Source organism: Rhineura floridana, chromosome 4 (assembly GCF_030035675.1).
Source record: "Rhineura floridana isolate rRhiFlo1 chromosome 4, rRhiFlo1.hap2, whole genome shotgun sequence".
NCBI classification, from domain to species: Eukaryota; Metazoa; Chordata; class Lepidosauria; order Squamata; family Rhineuridae; genus Rhineura; species Rhineura floridana.
In genome coordinates, this window is record NC_084483.1 from 14,848,569 (window position 1) to 14,860,811 (window position 12,243).

The following is a 12,243-nucleotide window of genomic DNA, read 5'->3' on the forward strand; positions in this document are numbered from 1 at the left end:
ATGCCGGGTTTTTTTCTTCTTTCCCACATACATTAGATGAGCATTCAAAAATAGTATCCTCCACCTGCAGAATGAAATTGTACAGTCCATTCTACCACTTCAGGACTATCACCTCATTCCCACCTCATTCTGAAGAAGCCCCCATTTGGTGAAAACATGGGTTGCACCATGCTGGGCACATGTATGCAATCTTTAACCATAGAAGTACTGCAGAAAGATTTGTCAGAACTGCACATGTAAATTTACCCTCAGTTGTAATCAGTGGTGTCTCTAATTTTTTATATCCCATTATATTTTCATTTTTGTCAGCTAGAGTTTCACCCAAAGTATGTGCGTTAGTGGTGCCGTCTTTGACAATGTCTCTTATCCTTTCACTTGTTCTGTTGTCCAGAATGCAGAACTATTACCTGCCTTTTTCTTTAGCGATGGATCTTTTTGGCTAGTGATCATACACTTTTTAGTTGTGACTGTGGGATAGTGCCACTTACACATTTTCCTAGTAGTTTTATACAAGTTTTATATGACCAATATTTGGTCTAATAATAGTTTAAAATAAGCACAGTGGTAGAGCCCAATAGTGGGAAAACATCTTTCGTAATAGTGCAAGGCAGTGGATTTAGGCTTCATCGTGCTTCCCATTATAGCACGAACTTCATGTAAACTCTTAGCAGATAATGTGTGAATTGTGTTTTATTGTCCTCCTGTGTTTTTTTTTTAAATAAAACTACTGCTGTTGTAATACATATTCTGTGTTGTCATTCCACTGTGAGATATTGGTAAGTTGTTGACATGGTATTTTTAATGCTTGTGTTGGGTCAGTTTTGCTGTATTTAACCATGCATACTAAGCTGGATATTTCTGAATAAATCATTTTGATTTTATAACTGTAAAAAAAGGAAATTAAGAGATTGATTCTATGGACCCATTGGAGGCTTCAGTAGTTCAAGAAGTACCCCAGGCTGACATAAATACCATTTAATATTATCATTAATGGGTGACCAGGAGGCAGGACATCTGGCGTGATCATATTCGACAAGCACATCTAAGGCCTATGGAGAGGACATTTTCAATCATCTTACTCCTAGAGCCTTTATTAGTCAGTCCTGCCTTGTCGTATGTTTATTACCTTATGTTGTGTATTAATTTGAACTAGGCTGCCTTGGAGGCAAAATTAATACAGTCCATTATAGTTAGCAGAGCTATTGCCAGGTTGCTTTTTTCCGTGAGCCTATTTTGAACCTGCAGTTACTAAACATTTTTTGAGGCAGGGAATTCTTCATAGAATAGTAGAGTTGGAAGGGGCCTATAAGGACATCAAGTCCAACCCCCTGCTAAATGCAGGAATCCAACTTAAAGCATACAGTACCTGACAGGTGGCTGTCCAGCTACCTCTTGAATGCCCCCAGTGTTGGAGAGCCCACCACCTCCCTAGGTAATTGGTTCCATTGTCATACTGCTCTAACAGTTAGGAAGTTTTTCCTGATGTTCAACCAAAATCTGGCCTCCTTCTTGCTAGTGGGATCTCTGCTGAATACTTAGTATTCTATTGATGGAATGCCAGTTAACAAGATCTGGAGCAATAGTCTGTTTTTGTTCTCCATAGTTTGGATCTGCATGTAAGTAATTAGCAGGGGAACCAACTGGAGAGAAAAAAGACTGGATTAATCTCAATTTCCACTACATTTTGCGAAAGTGTCATGGAAATTGAAATTAATCCAGTCTTTTTCCCCATTTAGCTTCTCTCTCTGTTCACAATGCCACTGATGCAACTAGGCAAATGGAACACAACAGTTTGATAGGTTGATCTTTATAATTGCACACACAGAACTCACTGTAAGCATTTTTGGCTGCTGGCGTGGATGAACTCACATTCTGAATTGGTTGTGGGAGAGCAGTTTAGGATGAAGCTCCTACTACTGCTGCAGGATCCCCACTTCCCAAATCAGGAACAGGAAGTAGCGAAGCAACTATCATTCTTCCAATAATAGGCAGAGCTTGGAAAAGTTACTTCTTTGAACTACAAAGCCCATCAGCCCAATCCAGTGGCCATGCTGGCTGGGGCTGATGGGAGTTGTAGTTCAAAAAAGTAACTTTTCCAAGCTCTGAGGTCTTGACCAGTAGCAGATGGTAGGGCTTTTGGAGTGCTCTGGCCTTTTATTGGAGTCTGTTCAGCATACCATCTTCAAATGAGCCTTCCCTCCCTCTCTCTCCCCCTCCCTCCCTCCCTCTCTCTCCCCCTCCCTCCCTCTCTCTCCCCCCCCCTCTGGACTTGACAGTGGTTCCTGCTGGATTGTCCAAACCAAATATCCGGCCAAGCACTTATCCAGTTACATCTTCCTAATCAGTTAGGTCTCTTCTCTCCTGGTGGGCAAATCCTTCCAAATTGCCAAAGGCCCAACCAATATCAGAAATCAAGAGAATAATCATAATGATGGACCCTGACTCACAGGATGGTGAACTGACTGCAGTAGGAGAGCAGCCCAGGGATGTCCAGGGACAAACCATTCATCTCTCTCTTAGGAAGTTCCTTACCATATAAGAACAATCCCATACTGCATGTATGCAAAAAAAAAAAAAAAAAAGGTAAAGGTGTCCCCGCACTTACAGTGCGAGTCGTTTCCGACTCTTAGGGTGACGTGACATTTACTAGGCAGACCATATATATGGGGTGAGATTGCCAGTTCCTTCCCTGGCCTTTACCCCCCAGCATATGCCGGATACTCAAAGAGGCAAAAGGCTACATAAATCATCAAGACAGTACCACTTCCCAAACACTCCAAAAGGAGGCAATATGGCTATCCAGTGAGTGGAGTCTCATCTTCTGTTCCTGAAAACAGACTTTTTTCCAAGTGCTCTGAAAATTTTATGAAGTTTTAGAGTGTTTTTGGTGCTTTTGTTTGCTGCCCTGGGCTCCTGCTGGGGGTAAGGATGGGATATAAATAAATAAATAAAATAAAATAAAAAATTGACACAGACTGGATTGAACAATCAACAGGTAGACCAAGTAGAGTGGGAAAATGACGTATTGCAGATAGAGTGGATCAACCAGTTCTGGTCCTCTTTGTATCTTGACTGAACTACAGAATCAGAAAGGTCTTCACCAGGTGCTCTTCCACAGCATCAAAAGACTCCAAAGCTCCCACCGGAACCTATACAGTAAGGTGGCCAGGAGAGCTTAAAGCTTAGGATAATGAAAGCAAAACAATTCTTGTACCACCGCACTGGCCATGGTGCAGGTTTTTCTCTGGATACATCTTATCAATCAGGAAATAATGGTGCCTTCCACCAGTTGGATATCTTTTATTTTGGTACCTGATATTTCACCATAGACCAATATGACTGCTGTTTGACAACATGAAAATGTGCTTGTTCTAATGAGAATCTTTTTATTATCGTGTCATATTCATCAACCTAGAGAATGTATGGAACTACATAGAAATCCTTCTCTTCCCGCACTCTTAATAATGTTTACATAGAAAGGCTGAAGTCTCAGACTTTCTGAGTTCCTTCACTCATGTATAGAGAGTAGCACCAGTGCTATTTTAAGACAACTATTAGTTCTGGCAAATGTATCCAACTGTGCTTAGTCTGTCACTTCCCTTCCTCACCTTAAAAGGTCCCTTACCCATGCTAAAAGTCTCTCTTTATGGCTCACAAGTTTCCCATGTCAAGGTTTAGTGTACTGTTATAAGCTCTTATAAAACCTCCATTCAAATCCTGGTCAAGATTCCTGTGAAGGAACATTCCCTTAGATTTCCAGGGACAGTGTCCTCAGCATGCAGAGTTTCAGAAATAGTATCCCTATCAGTTAACAAAAATATTTGCATCTTTGATCAGGGCAAAGTGACCTCCACATTTATCCAGTTGGACAAATCTGCCTTTCACAGGTCTTAAGACATTGTTATGCTCTTTCTTTCTTTCTTTCTTTCTTTCTTTCTTTCTTTCTTTCTTTCTTTCTTTCTTTCTTTCTTTCTTTCTTTCTTTCTTTCTTTCTTTCTTTCTTTCTACCGCATAGAGCATAAATAGCATAGAGCATGGATGGGGTCCTCTAGATGCTGCTGGGCTACAAATCCCATCATTCCTCACCATTGGTCTTGCTGGCTAGGGCTGATGAGAGCTGGATAACAGCATCCCAAGAGCCACAGGCTCCCTGGCCCTAGCCCCCCCAGCACACCAGACATTGTCGTATATACTCCATTAGAAGAAAAGTTACTTGACAACCTTTCAGGGCAATGCCTTCACAAATGGGATTTGCAAAACAACCACTAGACAATCTGTTCACACATTCCTAAGCATTATAAAGTTGATTCTGGTGCCTCTGTAGAAGCAGCCTTTAATAAGAAGGTGCTGTAAAAATGTTAGAATTTTCCCACCTGGGATGCTGCTGCTCTTGGGTATCCTTAAGTAAATTGTTCTTCCCCTCCAACTGAGAGAGAAAAATTTGGACTTAACAAGTTTATTTCTCTGTGGTGGTGGGATAGCAATTTATCTTGCCTGAGTTCTGACCGTGAGATATTTGGAGTGGCTATACCCTAGACTAGGGATATATGGAGGCTTTCCAATTCCTGTCTCTTTTCCTTTGTTCTTTTTGCTGACAATGGTGATACTGTTTTTAGTTTTATTTACGGTTGTTTTGTTAAGAGGCCAGTATTTTTAGGTTGGTCATACAAACTTGGGCAGAAAATGGGATTGCTCCTCCATTTCAAAGCTTTGTGGGGGGGCATTTTTGCCTTTCCTGCAACAGTTGAAAGAGCTTTGTCTCAAAATAAATTGTTTTCCCACCAACACCAGAATGAAACTTTATGGTAGGTCCAGTTTTTCATTTCATTAGTGGTTAAGGTGTTGGACTACGACCTGGGAGACCAGGGTTCGAATCCCCACATAGCCATGAAGCTCACTGGGTGACCCTGGGCCAGTCACTGCCTCTCAGCCTCATGAAAACCCTATTCACAGGGTCGCCATAAGTCAGAATCGACTTGAAGGCAGTACATTTACATTTTTAGTCAGAAACATTATCCCTTTTTGGTATATATTTCCTGCAGGCTTGCTTTGCCTAATATAATTGTGTATGAGAGAGAGAGAGAGAGAGAGAGAGATAAATGCTTTCATCTATCAAGGGTTGTGCTCCTATTGTGCACAGTCCTACCAAATTTCAGGGAGTAGAGAATATGGATTACTGGGAACAGCATGGGAACAACCTCAGAGATAGCCACCCATACCACTGTAGAAAGTGTATAAATGTAAGCAAGGGTAGTGTTGTCTATATCGAAACACTGAGTAACCACAGCAAAACTCACACCTCTGGGATTCTCTGACCTGTTTGATAAACTACTTTATGCTTATCATCTTCTGCTTGCTTTTTTTTCCCCTTCCAAATTTCCGTAGTTTTCATTTTTAAAATAAAATCTAGACAGTTCTTCAAAGGGCTGTTTTCATAGCCATCACTCCCACTATCTATATGTACTATATAAAATTAGTACACAGTACTTCAAAATATACTTCTGGAATGGAGCCTAACATTGCTGTAGAGCAGCCTTTCCCAACCAGTGTGCCTCCAGATGTTGTTGGACCACAACTCCCATCAGCCTCAGCTAGCATTGCCAATGGTCAGGAAAGATGGGAATTGTGGTCCAACAACATCTGGAGGCACACTGGTTGGGAAAGGCTGCTGTAGAGGTTTAACCAGGCAGCACATCTCTGGCATGATGGTATTAGAAACTGGGTACAGACACAATTCCTGGCTTAAGGAATTCCTGGTTTATTCCTGGTGGTAATAACAATTACAGATTGTGTCATACTGTTATTATCAATAACCAACTTTGTATTTGCATTTCTTAGGTCATTTTGCCAGACCTTGCAGTATTGAGAATAGCCGTTTATGACGACAACAACAAGCTGATTGGCCAAAGGATATTGCCTCTAGATGGTCTTCAGGCAGGTTACAGACACATTTCCCTTCGAAACGAAGGCAACAAACCATTATCTCTGCCAACAGTGTTCTGCAACATTGTGCTCAAAACATATGTTCCTGATGGTTTTGGAGGTAAATATTTGAACTGGCGACTGTAACTCTGAAGATTTCGGTATGCAAGAATTAAGGATCTCCTTTAAGATGCAATTTATTATTCTAAAGATGGAGGACTTTTAAAACTTTCTTAGTCCTACAGAAAATAATAATTGCACAAACGTGAAGTTAGGTGCAAGTTGTTGTGCTTTGGGAGTGTGGTGGGATGGGAGTGAGCAGAGTTGAGGTAGAGCTCAAATGTCTCCATCCATCAGCCTTACCTAATCTTTACCTATAGAACTGTGAATCCATATTTAAAGAAATACAAGTTTTTGTAATACATGTAATGGTGAATATATTTGGGCTTCAGTTCCAAGAAGGTAATATGCACATGCAGCCAGAGCTCCATATGTTTCTGCACCTCTTTTCAAGTATATTGTGGCTTTCCACTTTATTAATCCATGATGAAGAGGTCAGTAGTGTCTGACAAAATTAAGCCTGGAGTCTTTGTAGAAATTAATGACTCATTTTGAAGGGATCTGAAGTGGAAAATAGCTTGACTACTTATTTAAAATTTCTTTTAGACATAGTGGATGCCTTGTCAGATCCAAAAAAATTTTTATCTGTCATGGAGAAAAGAGCAGACCAGATGAGGGCTATGGGGATTGAAACAGTAAGTAGTAGTTAACTATGGATGTGAACATGATTTGAATTTTTACTTAAAACCTTTCGATCTAGAAGATTTGAAAGATGAGAATAGCTGACGACAAGACTGGCCAGTTTTCCCTTTGTTAACTTTAGGTAGGCTCCACCATTATTACTTTTTTGCCAAAGGCATAGATCTACATTAACAAGGGGCCAGAGATGTGTTGCTGCTTAATTATAGTATGCAACATCGGTAAACCTAAACTCGGCAATATGTAGGTCATCCATGATTACTAAATATCTGTAGCTTAACATTTTAAACAGAGATCTCATATATTCGAACACTTATTGGTGAAACTATTATTACAAAATTTCCAGTGTTGGTCTCCTGTGCACAAAAAATAATTTCTACCCCCATTTCTTAGATTCAGTAGTTTGTGCCTTTGTGACTTAAATGTCCTAGAAGTGATGAAGAACCATGACAAAACCCATTGCAATCCAAAATGAGCTGCTCCAAGTCCACAAAAATGAACCTTTGGATATGGGCTGAAGGTTACCATTATTCCTGCAGATACTAAGCAAGCTACACTTTCGTGGCACTAGTACTGCAAGTGAAATAGCACTGATCTAGTTGTGCTGATTGCTGGGCTGGGTCTGACAAATACACTTCAGTTGTATCTGTGCTGTAAAGTTGGGCCCTGTTAAACCTTATCTTGTGCACATGATTTGCGTTTGCATCCGATTTCCTTTCTTAATTTCAGAATTGTCAGTGGCCTTAAAAATAATTAAGTCCTTGTTTATTGCAGAGTGATATAGCTGATGTCCCAAGTGACACGTCAAAGAATGATAAGAAAAGCAAAGCTAATAATCCCAAAGCAAATGTTACTCCTCAGACTAGCTCTGAACTTAGACCAAATACCACTTCTGGAGTAGGACCTGGAATGGAAGCTAAGAAAGGTAAACATGCATCTGGAGGAGTTCAGAGGCTTCTCACTGTATCCCTTTTGTCCCTTGGAAATACTGTAACTGGGAAGGTGTTCCAGCCAAATGAGGTGAGGCGGATGGTTACTAAAGAGAGGGTGTTTCCAGGGGAAGGCTCATGCCATAGGAGCTTACCTGGCTGACACCTACTTTATGGTCTTTTTGGCACCAACTGAAGACTTTTGCGTTTTCTCAGGCTTTTCCATTTTAAAAACAGGTTTTAGTGCTTTTCAGATCTTGAGCACTACTGTTTTCTCTGTTGCTGGCTTTATTCTGATGTTTTAACTTGCAGTTGCTTTGATGTCTTGTATTTTTATATTTTATTTTACTTAAAAAATGGCAAACCACCCACAGAACATAATTGCTCATGGGTTGTATGTGCTGAAAACAAATAAATATAATCTACATGAAGCAGGAATGTAAAACTTATTTTGCATCAATCCGCACATCTTGTCGTCAAGTTTGGATGACTCACTAAAATGTCATTAAAACCACTGATACTAAATTCTATGAATGTGTTTGTTTTCTTTTTTTAGGTATAGATCTTATCCCTCAAATAAAGATAGAGGACTTAAAGCAAATGAAGGTAAGTCTATGCAAAAATGTAGCAAGATCTTTCTAAAACCTGAAATTTTGTGGAAGACTCAATGGGAATCATAAGCCTACAGTGCTCAATAAATAGGTTTCTCTTCTTGCTTATTAGATTGTTAACAAAAGGTTTGTCCATTTTCCTTGGTCTCTCTTTTAACGCCTTGGGAATTCCAAAGTGACTCCTGTTGACATTATTGATGCTCTCTGGAGTAAGGTTTCACATGTTTATTGCACCTAGAACACCAAGGAAACCCCTTCAAAGCATGTGTGTGTGGAGGCTGAGGAGCTATTAGAAACAGAAATCCTTCCTCTTTCCCTTTTCTTACCCCTCTCTCCTGGCATATTGATTTCTACTGTAGTGGAAAATGGTAAGACAGTAAAGAACTGCTTGAATAAGTAAGTAGTCTACACCTCCAGTTCTCCACCTCAAATTCCTTCATCCATTACTCAGTAATATACACAACTTGGCATTGTATGTAAGCTACCAAACTTTGAAATGTAATAATACATTTATAATGTATCTTTTCAGTCAAGAGAAATGTGTCCAGTTACCATTCTCTGAATTCTTGTGATTTCAAATGACTTAAAAGGGAAGTTAATCTAAATTTGTTTCTTTTTCTTTTTTTTTATGGGGAGCAGGCATATATAAAGCATTTGAAAAAACAGCAAAAAGAGCTAAATGCTTTGAAGAAGAGACATGTAAAGGTATGGACATTTTACAGTGAGTTTTCAGTAGAGTGTTTGGTACCAGTTTTCTGTTTTGGGAAGTGGAGTAGGAGAACTGGAAAATGATTTATTGTGATCAATTGAAAAATGGTTGGTTCAAATAACCTACTCAGGTTAAGTGTAACAATAGCATATGTGGTCAGCCCTAGCTATGAATATGGCACTTTTTGCTTTACAATAAAGGGCTTTCTTAAATAAAAAACCTTGTAGGTAAAATACATTTACCTGTGAGATAGTGACTGAGCCCCACAGCTGAGAGATAGAGACAGTTCATCAGAAAGATGGAGATTACATGCAGCTTCTTACATTCTTCTAAATCTATTTGCTTCCAGGAACTTTTTCTTTCCTCCTCCACAAGGAAAGGAAATGTCCAGGAAGTAAACATGATGGCAAGAAACAAATACAGGAAGTATGAAGTTTGAGGTGGTTTTTCTTTTCAATTTTTTCACTTAGACGCTGTGCCATTCAAACAGCTCCCACATTATACTGAGGTGATACAATATCCCCCCATCAGGACTATATGACTTCAAACATGCCTTTAAGAATTTACTCATATTATCCTGAGAAAAAGGAAAGGAAGCACAAATAAATGTGTGTTCTGTAAAATTCAAAAGAGACTTGTGGCAGAGGGATGTAGAATGAGTTCCACCTTTGGAATATGCCCCTTTTTTGAATTTTGCAGTATCCACTCAAAAACAGATATCATCCAGATCAAGTTCAAAACTGCCTTTTAGTCTTTTTCATTCCAGGTGTTCCTCTATTCTGTGTAGTCAGGATCCTCTGGGGGTAATTATTTATTATTAATGTATTAGATTTATATCCAGCCCTTTCCCAATAGGAGCCCAGGGCGGCAAACAAAAGCACTAAAAGCACTTTAAAACATCATAAAAACAGACTTTAAAATATATTGAAACAAAGCATCCTTAGAAACATATTAAATTTCATTCAGAGAGCCAAATGCCTCTGAAAGCTCACAAGAAGGACATGAAATGATTATGACCCCCAGTTTGTTGCCAGCACTGTACTTTAATACTACTGAAATAGCGCATTTAGTGCATGACTTTATAATTAATATTCTCCCAGTTTAAAAGCTTGGTCATACAACAGATATGCATGAGGGTAGTGTATGTTAGTTAAATCTTGGCCAGCAGTTATTTGAACAGAGTGAATATAATATAAATTGGAATTCAATCCTTTTGTGTTTTTTTGCAAAGAAAAGCAGAATGCAGTGGAACTTGGTAGCATCAAGCTAAAGAAAAAAATTAAGAATAGTCACTGGGGTGAGGAGCAGGGCTGCCAAATATGTAAGATGAGAATGTGTGGTTTTCATTCTAAAAATCCCATCTTGTTAATGTTCTTTGGCCAACTTCCAAACTAAAGAAGATGGGTATAGAGCCAGGAAGTTGATTATCAGTTTGGTTGTCCACATGTTCTTATAAATATGATATTATTTTTAGGCTGAAAAATGAATAGTGTGATTATAAAAACTTTGTTTTGAAGTAGGTACCCACCCACCTACCTTTCTTCTTCAATCAGTATTGTTTTGGAATTGGTATTCTCTATGGAATATTGTTAAGTGCCACCACTGAGTTGGATACAGTTCTACAGAGGAAGTGTGCTTGGTGGATGTTCCTATCAAATGTAACTATTAAGTCCCCACAAGCCAATGGGCAAGGAGTGACAGTAGCAAGGGAAAGTTATACTCTGGCCAGGATCCCAACCTCTGTGTGCAGTGTTCTACTCAGACATGGGACTTTTCAGCCGCCCTTTTGCAGCAAAAGCCACTCATGCCCCCTGGAAACCATCACCCCCAATGTCAGGGTGGAGACTTCAGAGTGGTATCTTAGGACAATGTTCTTCAAACCTATGTCTGCACATGTTGCTGGACTACAATTCCCATCATCCCTGACCATTGGCTAAACTGTCTGGGAATGATAGAAATTGTAGTCCAGCAACATCTGGAGACCCAAGGTTTGAGGAAGGCTACCCTACAAGGCATGAGGGTTTACCACCAGAAGGAAATGTCATCTATGCATGGATAGATCTTGTGGCTACTGCTGAAGAGCAGGAATGTCTATTCCACTTATTTATTAATTACAATATTTATGTCCTGCATTTATATTTCAAATTCAAATGTCCAAATTGACTAATATCAACAACTAAAACCATTTTTTTAAAATGGGGCATAAAACAGACAGAGAATACTAAGTATAAAAAATTAAATATTGAATGGATTGATTGATTTTTATATAGCACCACCTTGTGTACATGACACTTTACACTGTATAAAAGGTGAAAACAAAGGGAAGCCGGGGCAAACAGGAAGAATGCAGAGTTATTTTTGTTATGCATAGGTAGGCTTAAGTAACAGCTTTAATTATAATAGAGCATGGGAACTAGAGGGCCAAATGGCTGATGAAAAATAAAAGGCCAGCCAGTGTGGCATAGTGGTTAGAGTGTTGGACTACAATCTGGGAGACCAGGGTTTGAAGCCCCACACAGCCATGAAGCTCACTAGGTGACCTTGGGCCAGTCACTGCCTCTCAGCTTCAGAGGAAGGCAATGAATACCGCTTACCATGAAAACCCTATTCATAAGGTTGCCATAAATTGGAATCAACTTGAAAGCAGTCCATTTCCATTTCATGCAGTATCTGAGAACCATCAAAGCTGATAATATCTAGAACCAGGAGTGTTTTTTCCTGACCTTCATATTTATTTATACACATATTTATGATACACATTTAAATGCCTAATAGCCCAAGCTGTAGCCTGACAAGCTATTTTTTCTGTTGTAGGAGCACTGTGTTATGCAGAAGTTGCACTGCACACAAGTTGACAAAATAGTAGCACAGTACGACAAAGAGAAGTTAGCTTATGAGAAAATCCTTGAGAAAGCAATCAAGAAAAAGGGGTAAGCACTTTTGAAAACTACCTGAAAGATAGTATTCATTTTTAGGCTATATCTTTGGCATAGAGGAGCCTAGTGAAGTTACATATCTAGTGATTCTATCCTTTTGTTTTATTGGCAAGCAAGCAGTTCAACAATCTGTGAAAGGAATTTTATAAGGGAAATTGAAGTTGAGCCTGAGGCATGCTAATTTTCTGCAAAGTTGATGGCTTGGCTTGGAGGGAAAATCCCTTGAGGTGCTCACTCATGCAAAGCTTATTCATGGAGCAATCATTACTCTTCATAACTTTTAGAAGGCTATACTGCCCTTATTGGGAGCAACGTGAAACAGTTGCTTTCAGCAGAAAATTCCGGAGATAGTACCATGTTCTTGCTCCCAGTGTCCA

The 12,243-nt window shown here is 39.4% G+C and overlaps 1 protein-coding gene across 2 annotated transcripts in view; it reads left to right on the plus strand.

Annotated features, from left to right (window-relative positions):
- Window positions 1–12,243, plus strand: part of PLCB4 (phospholipase C beta 4) — a 250,171-nt gene that overhangs the window by 221,125 nt on the left and 16,803 nt on the right. For both annotated transcript variants that reach the window (XM_061622541.1, XM_061622542.1), the window contains 6 exons: window positions 5,839–6,043; window positions 6,589–6,677; window positions 7,456–7,606; window positions 8,167–8,216; window positions 8,861–8,926; window positions 11,745–11,860. In XM_061622541.1, the coding sequence (XP_061478525.1) occupies window positions 5,839–6,043; window positions 6,589–6,677; window positions 7,456–7,606; window positions 8,167–8,216; window positions 8,861–8,926; window positions 11,745–11,860 (677 nt within the window). The remainder of the gene's footprint in view (window positions 1–5,838; window positions 6,044–6,588; window positions 6,678–7,455; window positions 7,607–8,166; window positions 8,217–8,860; window positions 8,927–11,744; window positions 11,861–12,243) is intronic.